The sequence below is a fragment of the Bufo gargarizans genome, chromosome 8, assembly GCF_014858855.1.
Source record: "Bufo gargarizans isolate SCDJY-AF-19 chromosome 8, ASM1485885v1, whole genome shotgun sequence".
Lineage (NCBI taxonomy): Eukaryota > Metazoa > Chordata > Amphibia > Anura > Bufonidae > Bufo > Bufo gargarizans.
In genome coordinates this window covers 53,606,721-53,628,137 of record NC_058087.1, presented here as the reverse complement: position 1 = coordinate 53,628,137, position 21,417 = coordinate 53,606,721, and the positions used below count along the sequence as shown (strand labels likewise).

At 45.0% G+C, this 21,417-nt stretch overlaps 1 protein-coding gene across 2 annotated transcripts in view; it reads left to right on the top strand.

The window, feature by feature from the left end:
- Window positions 1–21,179, top strand: part of LOC122945304 (putative methyltransferase DDB_G0268948) — a 245,840-nt gene extending 224,661 nt beyond the window's left edge. For both annotated transcript variants that reach the window (XM_044304345.1, XM_044304346.1), the window contains exon 7: window positions 20,492–21,179. In XM_044304345.1, the coding sequence (XP_044160280.1) occupies window positions 20,492–20,579 (88 nt within the window). In that variant the 3' untranslated portion in view covers window positions 20,580–21,179. The remainder of the gene's footprint in view (window positions 1–20,491) is intronic.
- Window positions 21,180–21,417: the final 238 nt, after the last annotated feature.

Below are 21,417 nucleotides of genomic sequence, written 5' to 3'. Positions count from 1 at the left end.
GCCCAGCATTCACTGCTAACCTAACCCAAGAGGTCTGGAAGATGGTAGGGTCACACCTGGCATTCCACACCCCTTACAGACCCCAAAGTAGCGGCAAAGTCGAGAGACTGAATGGGGTATTAAAGTCAAAAATGCTGAAAATGACTAGGGAGACAGGGCTCAATTGGGTTCAGTGTTTACCAATAGCACTCTTTGCAGTCAGACACACTCCCAAACCTCCCCATAAGCTGACTCCACATGAGATATTGTTTGGGTCGGGACCCCGGATGGGGCTGTACTTCCCTCAACAGTTGCAAATGCATTATGAATCTGTTGCAAAGTATGTGATAGCTTTGAGCAAACAGTTGTCTAACATCCATGTACAAGTCTTTTCTTCCATTCCAGATCCTGACTCCCTAGAAGGCAGCCACACTCTGAAACCAGGAGAGTGGGTAGTGGTCAAGAAACACGTCAGAAGTACCCTAGAACCACGCTTCGAGGGGCCTTACCAAGTACTACTGACCACTCCAACTTCTGTAAAGCTCGAAGGGAGATCCACCTGGATCCACGCCTCTCACTGCAAAAGGATAAGGAACCCGCCAGATTCAGAAATAACAAAATGATTTTCTTTTATCTGCTAGCACTGGTGACACTCACCACCAGTGCATACATTCCTCCCCCGGCGGAAATGGATGATGACGGGTGGGACAATAAGTTTGTCAAACATCATCAAGTGTTGTATAAAAGTCTGAAGGAAGGTGATTCTGACACCACCACCTCTTCACTAAAAGATTGTTGGATATGTACACATGGCCCAGTAAATGCTAGAGCTATGCCTTATTTAGCTGTGCCCCTAACCTTCCAAGAGATAAGAGATTTGGCAGGATCAGCTGTTTTCCTTTCTAGCATAAAAGAGGTTAATACCAAAAATGGCAACAGAAAAGCTTCCCTAATAGTAGTAGCATGGGATGGGTCCCCATGGCTAATGATAAACAGAACAGGACCCTCAGCTCAGAATAGCAATATGCCCTGGAATGACTATATGTGGAGCAATGTATCCTGCTTCCCAAATTGGACCCACTGTTACTGCCTACAGGTACAAACCCATGGTATGGTTTTCAGTTCCCATAACAGATCAGGCTGTAATGATTCCAACCCAGACAGTCCAGTACAGTGCATTGGTATATATGCTGAAGCAAGTGGTGATCTGGCCTGCGCCCGGCGCAGTGTAAAGGACTTGACAATAGGGATGACTAGTGAAACCACAGAGGGTCAAGAAAAGGGTCAAAAACTGGCAGAAGGTATCAAACTAGCCCACTTAATCACTCGTTTGTTCAATAGCACAGTGGTTTCGGTCCCAAAAAATATATACCTAGTATGTGGACACAGGGCATATAAATGGCTCCCTTCGGATTTCAAAGGTTTATGTACAATTGCTAGGCTCACACCAGCCACTTTTACACTGCCTCATGGAAAATTAAATGTCAATGCTATCCCCAAACACACCTTATATAAAAGAGCCGCAGATAACATTCCTAGACCAAATGGAAAACCCCATCTTGTGGAAATGAGTGGTGCCAACAAGTTCTTTAGTACTCTATTAATCTATCCTATGCTTACACAAACATATGACAAGCTAGTAATGGCTACCGACTACTTGGATGATCAGATTTGGGAAATTATGAAACTGATGAATACATCTAATGTTGTCCAGAATCAGCTCATCATAGTCACTAATCAACACACTTTAGTATTAGACTACTTGACTGCAAAGGATGGAGGTATGTGTCAGGTAGTAGGTACTGCATGCTGCCATTATATCGATCCACAAGGTAATCTACAAGTAAAAGCTGGTTTGGAAAAGATGAGTGAGATACGTGATGAATGGCTAGAGTCTCACAGTGCAGATAAGTCAACATGGTGGTCTGACACTTTCTCATTCCTTAATCCCAGTAACTGGTTCAAGGGAATTAGTGGATGGACGATGGGAATAATTCAGGGAATATTACAGATAGCCCTAATATTGATGGTAATCTACATATTTATCAAATTTGTTGTTTCCTGCATTAACCGTATCACCAACAGAAAGAAGCCTGCTGAGGAAGCCATACTACTTCTCTATGAACAAATGGCTAGCACCGCAATAGATGTGGATGTCGTCCCTGCATTCCCGACACCCCCTACATTCCCGACACCCCCGCCTTCTCCAACTCCCGCGGATGAAGCTCCTCCACCCAGACCTGAAGATCCAAGAGATGATGAGAATTAGGGACAAATGAATCCCAGGGTATTACCAGAAGTCCGCTCAATCGGGAACTTATTCACAAGGGATAAGTTGTCGCCACTGTGGGTGAAGAGGATACGAATGGTATGCCAGGGGATTCGCTAGGTTTAGGGAAAGTCTACAATCAAGTCTACAATCAAGTCTACAAGGGGGGACTGTTGTGGAATCATATATCTATATATCTAGTATCAAATGTATACTTGCTTGTATTATATCTAACAGTTTGCTTAACAAACAAGATGGCCCCTGAAGTAGCAGCCAGCTCCCTTAATAATCCCTTACTAAACACTTTATGATATTGAAATTGCTGACATAGTGCTGACATTGCTAAAGTATGGAGTGATAATGTGATACCTTGTCATGGGACTTAGTAATGTGACAATTAGATCATCAAATTAGCCGAGTCATAAAGTTCCTCTTTTTTGTTATAAAATATCATGTAATCTCAATAAACGCAGCATCTTGCATTGACTGACTTCTCTGTGACAGTCTGTGTGTGATCTCTCTTTCAAGGCGTACGTATGCCAATTATTTTATATCATTCGGAGCAATACATCAACAATACATCACTGACTATTGGAGTCAGATCCAGAACCATATCACCTGTACGTGAGATGAGTCAAGGACAGGACTCGTCTCAGGTTAATTTGCATATGTATCAAATCTTTTTTTTACACAATAAAAGCACACAGAGCTATGGGGACTGGATATTGCGGATGTGCTAGCGGTCATCTAGCAACCCATGTCCTCATCTCTATACACAAAATCCCGGTGACAGGTTCCCTTTAAGGGGGACCCTCAGTCATGGGCTTTTTCTCTGCCGACTGGATCGCAGTCTCTCCGGTCAGTATTTGATGAATTTTTCTAAGCTTTGGGTCTCATCTATGATGATCCGAATCGAACCATTCTAGCCGAAACCAAGCTGCGCGGCCTTCGTTAGGGTGATCGTTCCATTGAGATTTATTGCTCTGAGTTTAGGAGGTGGGCTACAGATACGGAGTGGAATGATCCTGCCCTCCATAGCCAGTTTTGTCAAGAGTTATCAGAGAGGCTGAAGGACGCTTTGGCCTTTCATGAAACCCCCAATGTCTCTGGAGGCTGCTATGTCTATTGCTATACACATTGATAGATGCCTTGAATGGGTCCGTAATCTATCTGCACCACAAAAAAGTAGTGAATGCACTTTTTTTTGCGGTGCAGAGACACGGAGATAAACGCGGGCCTGCATCCGTGATGTGAGGTGCACACAGCCGGTGCCTGTATTTTGTGGACACACTGTTAAGGGGTGGAAATACGTGTACGGCCGGGTAGTGGCCTTGTGTATAAGCCCTTATTCACACGTTCGTGTTTGGTTCATGATTTCCATCAGTCATTGTGAGCCAAATCCAGGTGCAAGTCTAAACACAGAACAGGTGTAGATTTTTCCCTTATACCTTATGTCTGTGGAGGATCCAATCCTGGTTTTGGCTCACAACCACTGATGGAAATCACTTACCAAACACTGATGTGTGAATAAAGCTTTAGGCCTCATGCACACGGCCGTTGTGCAGCCGTTCTGTGCACTGGGTAACGCAATTTGAGGTCCCCAATGCACGGACAACATCCATGCGGCAACCGGGACAGATCCACTCGCACCGCAAAAAAATAGAACATGTTGAACAACGTGGTTTAAAACATCCAGTGTGTGTATACGATCAGGTATGATGTTGTATCGATCAGGTAGTGTAAGGGTTACGCCTGCTTCACAGACATTGACAGACCAAACTCCCCTTTTAATGCACCGCAAACCACCGCAAACAGTCAATTTGCCCAACCGCAAACTTCCCATTTGCACAAGGTTGGATACCAAGCTAGCCATGTCCCGTTGATGTCATTGAAGGTTTCTTCCTCCACCCAGCCATGTACAACACCAAGGGTCCCGGAAAGGTGAATTTAATTGATTTTTCGAATGGGGAGATGGTAAAAAAAACGCTGGCTCCCTCCCCTTTGTTTGAATCCACGGTCACTGCGTCTGTGCCGTGCAATTTACTGTCCCACCCGATATGAGTGCTATTTTCTATAGTTCTCTCTTCTCATCAGTTTAATCCCTGTTACGTCCCCAATCTGGGGTCCATTTATTAAATGGATTTTTCGAACGGGCAGATAGTTAAAAAAAACGCTGGCTCCCTCCCCTTTGTTTGAATCCACGCCACGGTCACTGCGTCTGCGCCGTGTAATTTACTGTCACACCCGATATGAGTGGTATTTCCTGTAGTTCTCTCTTCTCATCAGTTTTATCCCTGTTACGTCCCCAATCTGTGGTCCATTTATTAAATAGATTTTTCGAACGGGGAGATGGTTAAAAAATTGCTGGCTCCCTCTCCTTTGTTTGAATCCACGCCACGGTCACTGCGTCTGCGCCGTGCAATTTACTGTCACACCCAATATGAGTGCTTTTTTCTGTAGTTCTCTTCTCATCAGTTTAATCCCTGTTACGTCCCATATCAGGGTAGGATTGCCTTTTGTGAAAAAAAATTTAGGCCGGGTATCTTCGACTGCCTTCACAGTTACAGACCAAACTCTGATACACCAAACTGAATTGATTTTAGGAACCGGGAGATGAAAAAAGCAGCTTGGTCGGTCCTCTTACTCCCACGTTTGGGCACTGCGCGTGCACAGAGCAATGTGCTGTGACACCCTATATGAGTGGTGTCTTAACTAGTCCTATTCCTATCAGTTTAATCCCTGTTACGTCCCCTATCCGGGGACGTGTGTCGAATTGATTAACCATTGTCGAATTAACGAACCATTACGACATCCTGGAATAATTTAGTTCTGAGCTTTGTACTTGATTTGTATTGGAATTGTTGGGGATTTTTTAAATTGTCTGCATTATTTCTAATAAACTATTAAGAGACTTTATTATGATTTTTTTATTTTATGTATTAAAAACCCACCCATACAACTTAAAAAAAGATGAATAAAAAAATGTAAGTTTTTTTCTATGAAAAAACATCCAGCCGTCTCGATCGCTTTTGGTCTGATCATAATGAAGCAACGACCTTATCATCTGGGGTGTGGCAACATTGCCAACACACTCATAGAGGTGATGATTAGAGTTGAGCGAACACCTGGATGTTCGGGTTCGAGAAGTTCCGCCGAACTTCCCGGAAATGTTCCGAACTTCGCCCCGAACCCGAACCCCATTGAAGTCAATGGGGACCCGAACTTTTCGGTACTAAAAAGGCTGTAAAACAGCCCAGGAAAGGGCTAGAGGGCTGCAAAAGGCAGCAACATGTAGGTAAATCCCCTGCAAACAAATGTGGATAGGGAAATGAATTAAAATAAAAATTAAATAAATAAAAATTAACCAAAATCAATTGGAGAGAGGTCCCATAGCAGAGAATCTGGCTTCACGTCACCCACCACTGGAACAGTCCATTCTCAGATATTTAGGCCCCGGGACCCAGGCAGAGGAGAGAGGTCCCGTAACAGACAATCTGTCTTCATGTCAGCAGAGAATCAGTCTGCATGTCATAGCAGAGAATCAGGCTTCACGTCAGCCACCACTGCAACAGTCCATTGTCATAAATATAGGCCCAGCACCCAGGCAGAGGAGAGAGGTCCCGTAACAGACAATCTGGCTTCATGTCAGCAGAGAATCAGTCTTCATGTCATAGCAGAGAATCAGGCTTCACGTCACCCACCAATGCAACAGTCCATTGTCAGATATTTAGGCCCAGCACCCAGGCAGAGGAGAGAGGTCCCGTAACAGACAATCAGGCTTCACGTCAGCCACCAGTGCAACAGTCCATTGGCATATATTTAGGCCCAGTACCCAGGCAGAGGAGAGAGGTCCCGTAACAGACAATCAGGCTTCACGTCAGCCACCAGTGCAACAGTCCATTGGCATATATTTAGGCCCAGCACCCAGGCAGAGGAGAGAGGTCCCGTAACAGAGAATCTGGCTTCATGTCAGCAGAGAATCAGTCTGCATGTCATAGCAGAGAATCAGGCTTCACGTCAGCCACCACTGCAACAGTCCATTGGCATAAATTTAGGCCAAGCACCCAGGCAGAGGAGAGAGGTCCCGTAACAGACAATCTGGCTTCATGTCAGCAGAGAATCAGTCTTCATATCATAGCAGAGAATCAGGCTTCACGTCACCCACCACTGTAAGAGTCCATTTTCATAAATTTAAGCCCAGCACCCAGGCAGAGGAGAGAGGTCCCGTAACAGACAATCTGGCTTCATGTCAGCAGAGAATCAGTCTTCATGTCATAGCAGAGAATCAGGCTTCACGTCACCCACCAATGCAACAGTCCATTGTCAGATATTTAGGCCCAGCACCCAGGCAGAGGAGAGAGGTCCCGTAACAGACAATCAGGCTTCACGTCAGCCACCAGTGCAACAGTCCATTGGCATATATTTAGGCCCAGTACCCAGGCAGAGGAGAGAGGTCCCGTAACAGAGAATCTGGCTTCATGTCAGCAGAGAATTAGTCTGCATGTCATAGCAGAGAATCAGGCTTCACGTCACCCAACATTGGAACAGTCCATTGGCATATATTTAGGCCAAGAACCCAGGCAGAGGAGAGAGGTCCCGTAACAGACAATCTGGCTTCATGTCAGCAGAGAATCAGTCTTCATATCATAGCAGAGAATCAGGCTTCACGTCACCCACCACTGTAAGAGTCCATTTTCATAAATTTAGGCCCAGCACCCAGGCAGAGGAGAGAGGTCCCGTAACAGACAATCTGGCTTCATGTCAGCAGAGAATCAGTCTTCATGTCATAACAGAGAATCAGGCTTCACATCACCCACCACTGTAAGAGTCCATTTTCATAAATTTAGGCCCAGCACCCAGGCAGAGGAGAGAGGTCCCGTAACAGACAATCTGGCTTCATGTCAGCAGAGAATCAGTCTTCATATCATAGCAGAGAATCAGGCTTCACGTCAGCCACCAATGCAACAGTCCATTGTCAGATATTTAGGCCCAGCACCCAGGCAGAGGAGAGAGGTCCCGTAACAGACAATCAGGCTTCACGTCAGCCACCAGTGCAACAGTCCATTGGCATATATTTAGGCCCAGCACCCAGGCAGAGGAGAGAGGTCCCGTAACAGAGAATCTGGCTTCATGTCAGCAGAGAATTAGTCTGCATGTCATAGCAGAGAATCAGGCTTCACGTCACCCAACATTGGAACAGTCCATTGGCATATATTTAGGCCCCGGCACCCAGACAGAGGAGAGGTTCATTCAAATTTGGGTAGCCTCGCAATATAATGGTAAAATGAAAATAAAAATAGGATTGAATGAGGAAGTGCCCTGGAGTACAATAATATATGGTTAAGGGGAGGTAGTTAATGTCTAATCTGGACAAGGGACGGACAGGTCCTGTGGGATCCATGCCTGGTTCATTTTTATGAACGTCAGCTTGTCCACATTGGCTGTAGACAGGCGGCTGCGTTTGTCTGTAATGACACCCCCTGCCGTGCTGAATACACGTTCAGACAAAACGCTGGCCGCCGGGCAGGCCAGCACCTCCAAGGCATAAAAGGCTAGCTCTGGCCACGTGGACAATTTAGAGACCCAGAAGTTGAATGGGGCCGAACCATCAGTCAGTACGTAGAGGGGTGTGCACACGTACTGTTCCACCATGTTAGTGAAATGTTGCCTCCTGCTAACACGTTGCGTATCAGGTGGTGGTGCAGTTAGCTGTGGCGTGTTGACAAAACTTTTCCACATCTCTGCCATGCTAACCCTGCCCTCAGAGGAGCTGGCCATGACACAGCTGCCTTGGCGACCTCTTGCTCCTCCTCTGCCTTGGCCTTGGGCTTCCACTTGTTCCCCTGTGACATTTGGGAATGCTCTCAGTAGCGCGTTTACCAACGTGCGCTTGTACTCGCGCATCTTCCTATCACGCTCCAGTGCAGGAAGTAAGGTGGGCACATTGTCTTTGTAGCATGGATCCAGCAGGGTGGCAACCCAGTAGTCCGCACACGTTAAAATGTGGGCAACTCTGCTGTCGTTGCGCAGGCACTGCAGCATGTAGTCGCTCATGTGTGCCAGGCTGCCCAGGGGTAAGGACAAGCTGTCCTCTGTGGGAGGCGTATCGTCATCGTCCTGCCTTTCCCCCCAGCCACGCACCAGTGATGGACCCGAGCTGCGTTGGGTGCCACCCCGCTGTGACCATGCTTCATCCTCATCCTCCTCCACCTCCTCCTCATCCTCGTCCTCCTCGTCCTCCAGTAGTGGGCCCTGGCTGGCCACATTTGTACCTGGCCTCTGCTGTTGCCAAAAACCTCCCTCTGAGTCACTTCGAAGAGACTGGCCTGAAAGTGCTAAAAATGACCCCTCTTCCTCCTCCTCCCCCTCCTCCTCCTGGGCCACCTCCTCTTCCATCATCGCCCTAAGTGTTTTCTCAAGGAGACATAGAAGTGGTATTGTAACGCTGATAACGGCGTCATCGCCACTGGCCATGTTGGTGGAGTACTCGAAACAGCGCAACAGGGCACACAGGTCTCGCATGGAGGCCCAGTCATTGGTGGTGAAGTGGTGCTGTTCTGTAGTGCGACTGACCCGTGCGTGCTGCAGCTGAAACTCCACTATGGCCTGCTGCTGCTCGCACAGTCTGTCCAGCATGTGCAAGGTGGAGTTCCACCTGGTGGGCACGTCGCATATGAGGCGGTGAGCGGGAAGGCCGAAGTTACGCTGTAGCGCAGACAGGCGAGCAGCGGCAGGATGTGAACGCCGGAAGCGCAAACAGACGGCCCGCACTTTATGCAGCAGCTCTGACATGTTGGAGTAGTTGTGAATGAACTTCTGCACCACCAAATTCAGCACATGCGCCAAGCAAGGGATGTGCGTCAAACCGGCTAGTCCCAGAGCTGCAACGAGATTTCGCCCATTATCGCACACCACCAGGCCAGGCTTGAGGCTCACTGGCAGCAACCACTCGTCGGTCTGTTGTTCTATACCCCACCACAACTCCTGTGTGGTGTGGGACCTGTCCCCCAAACATATGAGTTTCAGAATGGCCTGCTGACGTTTACCCCGGGCTGTGCTGAAGTTGGTGGTGAAGGTGTGTGGCTGTCTGGATGAGCAGGTGGAAGAAGAGGAGGAGGAAGCTGAGTAGGAGGAGGTGGCAACAGGAGGCAAAGAATGTTGCCCTGCGATCCTTGGCGGCGGAAGGACGTGCGCCAAACAGCTCTCCGCCTGGGGCCCAGCCGCCACTACATTTACCCAGTGTGCAGTTAGGGAGATATAGCATCCCTGGCCGTGCTTACTGGTCCATGTATCTGTGGTTAGGTGGACCTTGCCACAGATGGCGTTGCGCAGTGCACACTTGATTTTATCGGATACTTGGTTGTGCAGGGAAGGCACGGCTCTCTTGGAGAAGTAGTGCCGGCTAGGAACAACATACTGTGGGACAGCAAGCGACATGAGCTGTTTGAAGCTGTCTGTGTCCACCAGCCTAAATGACAGCATTTCATAGGCCAGTAGTTTAGAAATGCTGGCATTCAGGGCCAGGGATCGAGTGTGGCTAGGTGGGAATTTACGCTTTCTCTCAAATGTTTGTGAGATGGAGAGCTGAACGCTGCCGTGTGACATGGTTGAGATGCTTGGTGACGCAGGTGGTGGTGTTGGTGGTACATCCCCTGCTGGGCGGCAGGTGCCAACGTTCCTCCAGAGGCGGAGGAAGAGGCCGAGGCGGCAGCAGCAGAAGAGGCCGAGGTGGCAGCAGCAGAAGAGGCCGAGGCGGCAGCAGCAGAAGAGGTAGCAGGGGGAGCCTGAGTGACTTCCTTGTTTTTAAGGTGTTTACTCCACTGCAGTTCATGCTTTGCATGTAGGTGCCTGGTCATGCAGGTTGTGCTAAGGTTCAGAACGTTAATGCCTCGCTTCAGGCTTTGATGGCACAGCGTGCAAACCACTCGGGTCTTGTCGTCAGCACATTGTTTGAAGAAGTGCCATGCCAGGGAACTCCTTGAAGCTGCCTTTGGGGTGCTCGGTCCCAGATGGCGGCGGTCAGTAGCAGGCGGAGTCTCTTGGCGGCGGGTTTTCTGCTTTTGCCCACTGCTCCCTCTTTTGCTACGCTGTTGGCTCGGTCTCACCACTGCCTCTTCCTCCGAACTCTGAAAGTCAGTGGCACGACCTTCATTCCATGTGGGGTCTAGGACCTCATCGTCCCCTGCATCATCTTCCACCCAGTCTTGATCCCTGACCTCCTGTTCAGTCTGCACACTGCAGAAAGACGCAGCAGTTGGCACCTGTGTTTCGTCATCATCAGAGACATGCTGAGGTGGTATTCCCATGTCCTCATCATCAGGAAACATAAGTGGTTGTGCGTCAGTGCATTCTATGTCTTCCACCGCTGGGGAAGGGCTAGGTGGATGCCCTTGGGAAACCCTGCCAGCGGAGTCTTCAAACAGCATAAGAGACTGCTGCATAACTTGAGGCTCAGACAGTTTCCCTGGTATGCATGGGGGTGATGTGACAGACTGATGGGCTTGGTTTTCAGGCGCCATCTGTGCGCTTTCTGCAGAAGACTGGGTGGGAGATAATGTGAACGTGCTGAATCCACTGTCGGCCACCCAATTGACTAATGCCTGTACCTGCTCAGGCCTTACCATCCTTAGAACGGCATTGGGCCCCACCAAATATCGCTGTAAATTATGGCGGCTACTGGGACCTGAGGTAGTTGGTACACTAGGACTTGTGGCTGTGGCAGAACGGCCACGTCCTCTCCCAGCACCAGAGGGTCCACTAACACCACCACGACCATGTCCGCGTCCTTTACTAGATGTTTTCCTCATTGTTATCGTTAACCACAACAACAAAAATATTATTTGGCCCAATGTATTGAATTCAAATTCATGCCTTTTTTTACAGACACCTAACACTATCTGGCTATCTATTTAGGTACCGTATTACACTAATACAGGCACAGCAGTAACCACAGATTTAGCTGACTATAAATTTGAGGCCTATTATTTAGGCGCTGGGTGACAGGTATACGTTTACAGACAGAATTAGACTGGGATATGGCCAAAAAATAACCACACTATTGATGGTTAAATGCACTTGGTGTGACAGCTTGACCCTGATGTAGGATATAGCCAAAAAATAATCACACTATTGATGGTTAAATGCACTTGGTGTGACAGCTTCACCCTGATGTAGGATATAGCCAAAAAACAACCACACTATTGAGGGTTAAATGCACTTGGTGACAGGCTCAGCTTGCCCCTGATGTAGTCTATGGTCAAAAAATAACCACACTATTGATGGTTAAATGCACTTGGTGTGACAGCTTCACCCTGATGTAGGATATAGCCAAAAAATAACCACACTATTGAGGGTTAAATGTACTTGGTGGCAGCTTGTGCTGGCGCACCACAAGACACAAAATGGCCGCCGATCACCCCAGAAAAAAGTGAATGAAAAACGCTCTGGGCAGCCTAAAAACAGTGAGCAATTGAATAGCAGCAGTTCAATCATCCACAGCTGCAGATCGATCTCTGAATGAAGTCTTTTGGAGGAGTTAATCACTGCCTAATCTCGCCCTAACGTCGCAGCTGCAACCTCTCCCTACACTGATCAGAGCAGAGTGACGTGCGGCGCTACGTGACTCCAGCTTAAATAGAGGCTGGGTCACATGCTGCACTGGCCAATCACAGCCATGCCAATAGTAGGCATGGCTGTGACGGCCTCTTGGGGCAAGTAGTATGACGCTTGTTAATTGGCTGCTTTGCAGCCTTTCAAAAAGCGCCAAGAAAGCGACGAACACCGAACCCGGACTTTTACGAAAATGTTCGGGTCCGTGTCACGGACACCCCAAAATTCGGTTCGAACCCGAACTATACAGTTCGGGTTCGCTCATCCCTAATCATGAAGTAAAACCATAAGATCCCTATAACCAGTAAACTTCCTTTAAACCTTTTTCCTTCAACATCTACAATCGCATCCTAGATATAGTTATCTCCCTTTACATTTCCATTCAATTTTAAGTCTATTCATTCACAAAACCACTCTTAATTACTCACTTGCTCTCCTCATTCATGACGAGAAATTCAGAACACTCCCCTAGTACACACCTTCCTATTTTGATTGGTCTCAATCGTCGTGCCTTCTTTCAGTTACACACCTCCCTCACCTCATTGGCTAACGGCGATCGATCTTTTGCTTGTTCAAAATCGGCTACTTTATTCCACCAGACATGATTTTAAATCCAATTTGAAATTAAGTCCCTGTGGCGGGATAGTATCTAGCTCATAGATCGGTGGGAGGTCAGCTGGATCTATCTTCTTAATCGCATCTCCTCCCCGCCAATAATTTTTCACCACCTCTAATCCAGTGAATGCAAGCTCTTTAGGGTTTTTCTGGTGAACTTTTTTAAAATGCATCGATACCCCATGAGTCTCCAATCCCTTTTTAATATTAACATGTTCCTGTATCCGAATTTTTAGTTTTCTGGTTGTGCGACCCACATACTGGAGGCCACAAGGGCACTCCAGCATGTATACAACCCCTATACTGTCACACGTAATGTGCCCTTTAATTTTGAAATCTTTATCTCTTTTGTTCAAATGGATCACTGTGGTGTTCATCTTTTTCTCTTTATTACTTCTATTCTTACACGGAAGACAAAAACCACACCACGAAAAAAAAAAAAATCTTTTTGTTCTTCCTTATTTTTAATCGCACTGTGAACCAATAGATTTTTTTTTAATTCGGTGCCTTTTTAAAAATAAAATTGGGATGACTGGGGATTTCTGCACCTATGATCGGATCGTTCTTGAGTACACTCCAATTCTTCCAAATAGCATTTTTTATAAGGCCTGCTTGGACTGTATATTTAGTGAGAAAGGCAAATCTAAAATCTTTCTTATTTTTCTCCCTCTACTTTATTGGTTAGCCCTTTTTTGTCCCAATTTTTTTGAACCTCACGGCTACATTTCACTACGTCCTCTTTATTATATCCCTTCTCCAGGAAACGATCCTGGATCAGTAAGCTCTATTCTTGGAACGTTGCAACATCAGTGCAATTGCGGTGGATTCTCCCGATCTGACCCTTCGGGATGTTATTAAGCCAGGGGTCATAGTGGCAACTGGTCAGATCGATAAAGCCATTCAAATCCGTTTTTTAAAAAAAGGTTTTTGTTTTAAGTTGCCTATCTTCTATAAAGATCGTGAGATCGAGAAAATTCACCTCTTTGTCACTGATGCTGCTCATGAAGTTGATATTCCAACCATTGATATTTAACAGTGCGATTAGTTCTTCTAAACCTCTTCTTTTTTCTCCTTCCCATATGAGAAAACAGTCGTCTATAAATCTTTGCCATATATTAAGTTGGCCAAACTCAGTCTTTTTCTTTAAAAGGGGGGTTATTCTCTCTGATTCCCATGCCGACATAAACAGGTTGGCAAAACTTGGGGCAAATTTCGCACCCATCGCCGTCCCAACTTTCTGGAGGTGGTAGTTCTCCTTAAACCAAAAATAGTTGTGTGTTAAACAGAAATCTACACCTTCCACAATAAAATCTCCCTGTTTTGCCAGCTCTGGATCAGCTGTTAATACTTCATGAATGGCTCTAATGCCCAAGTCCTTTAGTATAATAGTGTACAGTGATGTTACGTCTACTGTACCAAACCACATATTCTCTCCACAGGTATCTATATTTTTTTATCAGATTCAATACACATCCCGTGTCCTTTAAATATGACGGGGCCTCCACAACATACAGTACAGACCAAAAGTTTGGACACACCTTCTCATTCAAAGAGTTTTCTTTATTTTCATGACTATGAAAATTGTAGATTCACACTGAAGGCATCAAAACTATGAATTAACACATGTGGAATTATATACATAACAAAAAAGTGTGAAACAACTGAAAATATGTAATATTCTAGGTTCTTCAAAGTAGCCACCTTTTGCTTTGATTACTGCTTTGCACACTCTTGGCATTCTCTTGATGAGCTTCAAGAGGTAGTCACCTGAAATGGTTTTCACTTCACAGGTGTGCCCTGTCAGGTTTAATAAGTGGGATTTCTTGCCTTATAAATGGGGTTGGAACCATCAGTTGCGTTGTGGAGAAGCCAGGTGGATACACAGCTGATAGTCCTACTGAATAGACTGTTAGAATTTGTATTATGGCAAGAAAAAAGTAAAAAGTAAAGAAAAGCGAGTGGCCATCAATACTTTAAGAAATGAAGGTCAGTAAGTCCGAAAAATTGGAAAAACTTTGAAAGTGTCCCCAAGTGCAGTCACAAAAAACATCAAGCGCTACAAAGAAACTGGCTCACATGCGGACCGCCCCAGGAAAGGAAGACCAAGAGTCACCTCTGCTGCGGAGGACAAGTTCATCCGAGTCGCCAGCCTCAGAAATCGCAGGTTAACAGCAGCTCAGATTAGAGACCAGGTCAATGCCACACAGAGTTCTAGCAGCAGACACATCTCTAGAACAACTGTTAAGAGGAGACTGTGTGAATCAGGCCTTCATGGTAGAATATCTGCTAGGAAACCACTGCTAAGGACAGGCAACAAGCAGAAGAGACTTGTTTGGGCTAAAGAACACAAGGAATCGACATTAGACCAGTGGAAATCTGTGCTTTGGTCTGGTGAGTCCAAATTTGAGATCTTTGGTTCCAACCACCGTGTCTTTGTGCGACGCAGAAAAGGTGAATGGATGGACTCTACATGCCTGGTTCCCACCGTGAAGCATGGAGGAGGAGGTGTGATGGTGTGGGGGTGCTTTGCTGGTGACACTGTTGGGGATTTATTCAAAATTAAAGGCATACTGAACCAGCATGGCTACCACAGCATCTTGCAGCGGCATGTTAGTCCATCCGGTTTGCGCTTAGTTGGACCATCATTTATTTTTTAACAGGACAATGACCCCAAACACACCTCCAGGCTGTGTAAGGGCTATTTGACCATGAAGGAGAGTGATGGGTGCTGCGCCAGATGACTTGTCCTCCACAGTCACCGGACCTGAACCCAATCGAGATGGTTTGGGGTCAGCTGGACCGCAGAGTGAAGGCAAAAGGGCCAACAAGTGCTAAGCATCTCTGGGAACTCCTTCAAGACTGTTGGAAGACCATTTCAGGTGACTACCTCTTGAAGCTCATCAAGAGAATGCCAAGAGTGTGCAAAGCAGCAATCAAAGCAAAAGGTGGCTACTTTGAAGAACCTAGAATATGACATATTTTCAGTTGTTTCACACTTTTTTGTTATGTATATAATTCCACATGTGTTAATTCATAGTTTTGATGCCTTCAGTGTGAATCTACAATTTTCATAGTCACGAAAATAAAGAAAACTCTTTGAATGAGAAGGTGTGTCCAAACTTTTGGTCTGTACTGTACTTCTGAAGGAAATGATCTATATATTCTGTTAGTCGACTTGTCAATGAGTTAATCCCGGACACAATGGGTCTCCCCGGGGGATTGGTCATATTTTTGTGGATCTTGGGGAGTTGATATATTACAGGGATCACAGGAAATTTTATCATCAAATAATCAAGCTCTTTTTTTTATTTAGGATCCCTTCATTAAATCCTTTTTGTAACAAGGAATCAAGCTCTTTTTTATATTCCATCGTGGGATTCTTTTTCAGAAGCTGATATGTAGTTGTATCCATTAACTGTCTGTCTAACTCTGCCTCATATTTATCGATATCCATGATTACTACCCCCCCTTGTCAACCAGTTTGATCACTATATTTTTATTATTTTCTAGACCTCTAAGCGCTGTTTTTTTTCTTCCCTAGTTAGATTATGTACTCTAGATTTCACTTAAATTTTTTCCAATTCATTGAGTACCCCTCTTTTAAAGGCTTCAATACATTAATTGTTTTTATTCTTCGGCAAAAAATTCGACTTTTCTCGAAGTGATGTGTGCATGAGCTCCTCTTTCCCTTCATTGTTTTTAGTCTTATTTTTTCCTTCATTTTTCTTTTTTTGCGAAGTTTCTAATCGAAGCTGCTTGACTATTCTCAAAGTATTTAGCAAAATTTAACTTCCTAATGTATTTATGCACATCCAAGAACATTTCGAACTTATTTATTCCTCGCGTTGTTGCGAATTTTAAACCCTTACTTAGTACACTTTTTTCTTGTTCTGATAACATGTGGTTGCTCAGGTTAAAGATGTCTTTCTCCCCCCTGACTTTTTTGGGGGTTGGTTCTATGCTTGACTCCTCCCCTTTTACCCCTCCTAACATTATTTTGCCTCTCTCCCACTGCATCTCCCATTTGCCTGTGTCAGAAACTTTGGATGCCTCAAGATACAGCTTTAGTCTTAGGTCCCAGCAGGTATTGGCAATGGTTGGCAGGAATTTATCTTCTGCTCTCTAAACCTGGAGCTTGCATGAAAGGACGTCTGCTTTGTAGCTCTATACTGTGGCAGGAATTTGGCTTCTGCACTTTCTATCTTCTGCTGTCTAGGGACTGACTAGCTGAGGAGGAATATGTCTTCTCCTGGGTCTCTGGACTTTACTTACAGTTGTCTTCACAGGGTATGCTTGCTTTCTGGAATGCTGGAGTTTGTCTGCTTGCTTCTTCCAGCTGAGGCTGCAGAGCTCAGGCTGGGGAAGATGATCAATGTCTCAGCCAAGACAAGATCCTGGCTTTCTTCTCTATCTCAGGGAGCTCCTAACATGCACACCCTACCCCTAGCAGGGGGTGGTCTACACACCAGCCTCCTTCTCCACCCATGAGGCAGGATGTGGGCGCAACCCACTCTGCTCACAGAGGGGGGAGCTAAACTGGAATTAACTATTCCAGCCTAGGAACACTAAACTGAACTTAAGTCCTTGCCAGAACATTGCTGCCACCTGCTAGTGAACATGAAAATTGCAACAATTATACATTTGACAAGGTTTAGAATGCACAGTTGTGAGGATATTATGTGAAATTACATGAGATGACAAGGTTAAGGCTTTAAACAGATTGTAGCGGGGTAGATGAGTTTAGTAACACAACTCTGAAGTGTGACAATAACAACCTAGAAGAATATAATTGGGAGTGGAATGAAAACAAGGGTAATTTTGCCATTTGTGGCTGACTATAATAACCCCAGCCATGCACAAGACCGCAGAAGTGAAATTAATCTAGAGCAGACATGCTCAACCTGCGGACCTCCAGCTGTTGAAAAACTACAACTTCCAGATTTCCCAGACAGTCTACAGCTATCAGCCTACAGCAGCGCATGGTGGGAGTTGTAGTTTTACAACAGCTGGAGGGCCACAGGTTAAGCATGCCTGCTCTAGAGCATTGGCCCTTCCTTTGTGTATCTGTGACTTATGGTACTCAGATACACCCAAGGACCTACAGTAGGACTAAATTTCACAACAACCAGATGGCTACAAATATCACTTAAATGAAGCACATATCAACACTGGTTGAAAATAACACACAGAATCATAGGTCAAAGAGGACCTTTCACCGATACTGACATTGTGAACTAAGTATACAGACATGGAGAGTGGCGCCCGGGGATCTCACTGCACTTACTATTATCCCTGGGCGCCGCTCTGTTCTCCCGCTATGCCCTCCGGTATCTTCGGTCACTAAGTTATAGTAGGCGGAGTCTGCCCTTGTTCTGCTGTAGCGCTGGCCAATCGCAGCGCAGAGCTCACAGCCTGGGAGGATATTTTCTCCCAGGCTGTGAGATCTGCAATGCGATTGGCCAGCGCTACAGCAGAACAAGGGCAGACTCCGCCTACTGTAACTTAGTGACCGAAGATACCGGAGGGGATAGCGGGAGAATGGAGCGGCGCCCAGGGATAATAGTAAGTGCAGTGAGATCCCCGGGCGCCGCTCTCCATGTCTGTATACTTAGTTCACAATGTCAGGATCGGTGAAAGGTCCTCTTTAATGACAGGAACTGAGTGTTGTAGGTCATGTAAAGAGCATATAATCAAGTAATGGAGTGGATGACAGATGGGTAGTATACATGTAAATAGTGGATGTATGAAAACGAACATTAAAGGGGTTCTGCAGTTCTTTTCTTTTAAACTGATGATCTATCCTCTGGATAGATCATCAGCATCTGATCGGCGGGGGTCCGACACCCAGGACCCCCGACGTTCAGCTGTCTGAGAAGGCAGCGGCGCTCCAGTAGCGCCGTGGCCTTCTCTTGGTAACCCTCAGGCCCAGTGATGTCAGGACTAGTATCCCTGGCCTGGTAGGGGCTAAGCTCTGTTCACTTGAATGGAGCTTAGCCACAGCCAGGCCAGTGATACTAGTCGTGACGTCACTGGGCCTGTGGTAAACAGCGAGAAGGCCGCGGCGCTGCTGCCTTCTCAAACAGCTGATCGGCAGGGATCCCGGGTGTCGGATCCCTGCCGACCAGATGCTGATGATCTATCCAGAGGATAGATCACCAGTTTAAAAGAACTGCAGAACCCCTTTAATGGAGCAATACTGAACTGACCATATCTAAACACAATTACACATCCCAGAAAACACACTAGACTCCGTGGAAGTTCAGATGACAGAATATACAGAAAGCACACTAGACTTTGTAAAATTATGGATCTGAATATACTGTATAGAAAGCACAAAAAACTAGATTAGCATAACAGAATCTGGGAGGAAATGCACATGGCAAACACTATACCCGACAACCAGACTAAAGTGAGGCTTGGATATAAATGGGCTCAACAATCAGCACTCTACCATAATGAATTAAGCAAGGATAGATTGATAACCAAATCTAGATTCAAATGCAAGGCCATTACATAGCAGCTAAATATAATGTTAGTTAAGGCAGTCGTGCAGAAGCAGGCAGCCCACTGTCAGTGACAGCAGGGCTCCCTATAGAGAACAGAGCCTTTTTTTTTTTTACCAACCCCAGCTTTTCCATCGCTCTATATACAGTGCTCAATGAAATGCTGTGTATCAAGATCCATGCCTGCTCCGATCACAGGTGTAATGTGATCTGCAAAAGCTGCTGTTGTTAAGAAGACCCAGATCAGTTGTACAGCCCTGTACTACCTCTGATAGCTGTAGTCCCCTAGTATCTGGGGATGTTATATCAGGCAAAAAATGAAATGTTAAATGCCCCCCCCAAAGGTCTTAGATAACATTATGGGAGATACAAGTGTAAAATAAAAAAACAAAAAAAATAATAGATAAAAAGATAAAAATAGTCCACCTAATTCCACAAAGCTTCTACTGCTGCCCCCAGTGACCATAACCCATAAATCCCATATTTTAAAACTGTTATGGCAAAGGGACATAAATTATTGTTGCATCTTGTGGAATTAAAAAATAAAAAAAGGAAGAAACAGACTATTTTCCCCTTTTTTTTTTTTTTTTACATTTTCCTGGGAATAAAAAAATTAAAACATAGTACTAAAATAAAAATTACTATAAAATAAATCCCCAGATATCACTGAAAAAGGCACAAATGTTATGAAACATAACCGAAAAGAAAAACTTTATGGGTTTCAGAGACACATGTATTAAAAAAAAGACTATACATGACTATGTATTTTGTGGTCAGCAATACACGGACCCGCAAAAAAACCTGATGACATCCGTGTTACATTTGTTTTTTTGCAGATGTATTGCAAAAATGCCTGTCCTTGTCCTCAAAACAGACAAGAATAGGACATGTTCTATTTTTTTTTTTTGTGGAACGGACTTGTGGACATACGGTTATGGAATGCACACAGTCATTTACGTGTTTTTTTTTGTGGCCCCATTAAAATGAATGGTTCCGCATATGGGCCGCAAAAAAAACAAAAAAACAAAACAAAAAAAAACAACGGAATGGTCACTGACAAAAAATACGTTTGTGTGCATGAGCCCTAACCCTTAGGGCTCATGCACACGGCCGTATGTATTTTGCAGTCCGCAAAAAAATTCGGGTGACATCCGTGTGCTTTACGTATTTTGCAGAAAGGAACAGCTGGCCCCTAATAGAACAGTAATATCCTTGTCTGTAATGCAGACAATAATAGGACATGTTCTATTTTTTTGCGGAACGGAAATACAGAAACGGAATGCACACGGAGTAACTTCCATTTTTTTTGCCGACCCATTGAAATGAATGGTTCTGTATACGGTCGGCAAAAAAAGGGAACGGACACAGAAAGAAAATACGTTTGTGTGCATGAGGCCTTGTAATGAAACGTGTTTTTTGCAACAGAAGATCTATATCATAGTAGAACGTTTAACAAGCACATATAAGATACTTGCGTAATTTCTATGATGTTGCTGAATTAATCTTATCATTACAGATTCCGAGAGATACTTGGAGAAGAGGCTGATTCTGTCCGTCTGAATATGCATATTAAACACTATTGTGCCCTTGCTTGCAAACACTAAGATGGCGACCTACTGAATCTATATATTCATGAAGTCTTCTTTTTTTCTTCTGCTTGTTTCTTATACTGAACAAAGCTAATATGATTAAAATCATTTAATTAAAGGGAATCTGTCAGCAGTTTTAACCTAGATGGGGGCTGGGGGAACAGTACAAACATAACTTTTGTGGAGCTTTTATTATCAGGACTAGTGTGAATATAATCTTTTATTCTGGAAATTTCTGCTCCTGCAAGAACCCAGGAGGAGGTGCTTCTTTGTGAAGTGCTCTATGCATTTAGCTCTGCCCATCAACTCTGACTGTCAGCTGTAGTAGATGGGAGAACAGTGAGACAGCTCACTAAAGAGAGCGCTTTACAGTGAACCACCAACTCCTGGGCACTTGCAGGAGGAGTGCCTGGCAGAATAAAAGTAAATAATCACACTACTCCCGATAACAAAAGATATTTGTCCTGCTCACTTCCTACCTAGTGCTGCCAGCCGTTTTCCAAGGTCAGAGCTATTTACTGTCATAGAAGAGGGGGTCATTACTCTATTTAGTAGGACTCTCTCCCTGTTTTTTAGAAGAATGATTAGATAGATATATGGATAGATAGAGTAGGACAAGGGTAGGTGGAACAGGTGGCCACCTAAGGCGCTAGTGGAATAATAATAATGTATCCTCTTATAAAAAAAAATAAAAAAAGATTTTTGAATGATTGAGATGAGTACAGAAGCCAAATACGTAAAGGGATATAGATACATTGTACGGAGATCACTCGGTCATACACTGAGGACTGTACATGTGTGAAATGTATGTGAGGAAAATATGAAGTATGTATTAGGAATAAGAATGGTACAA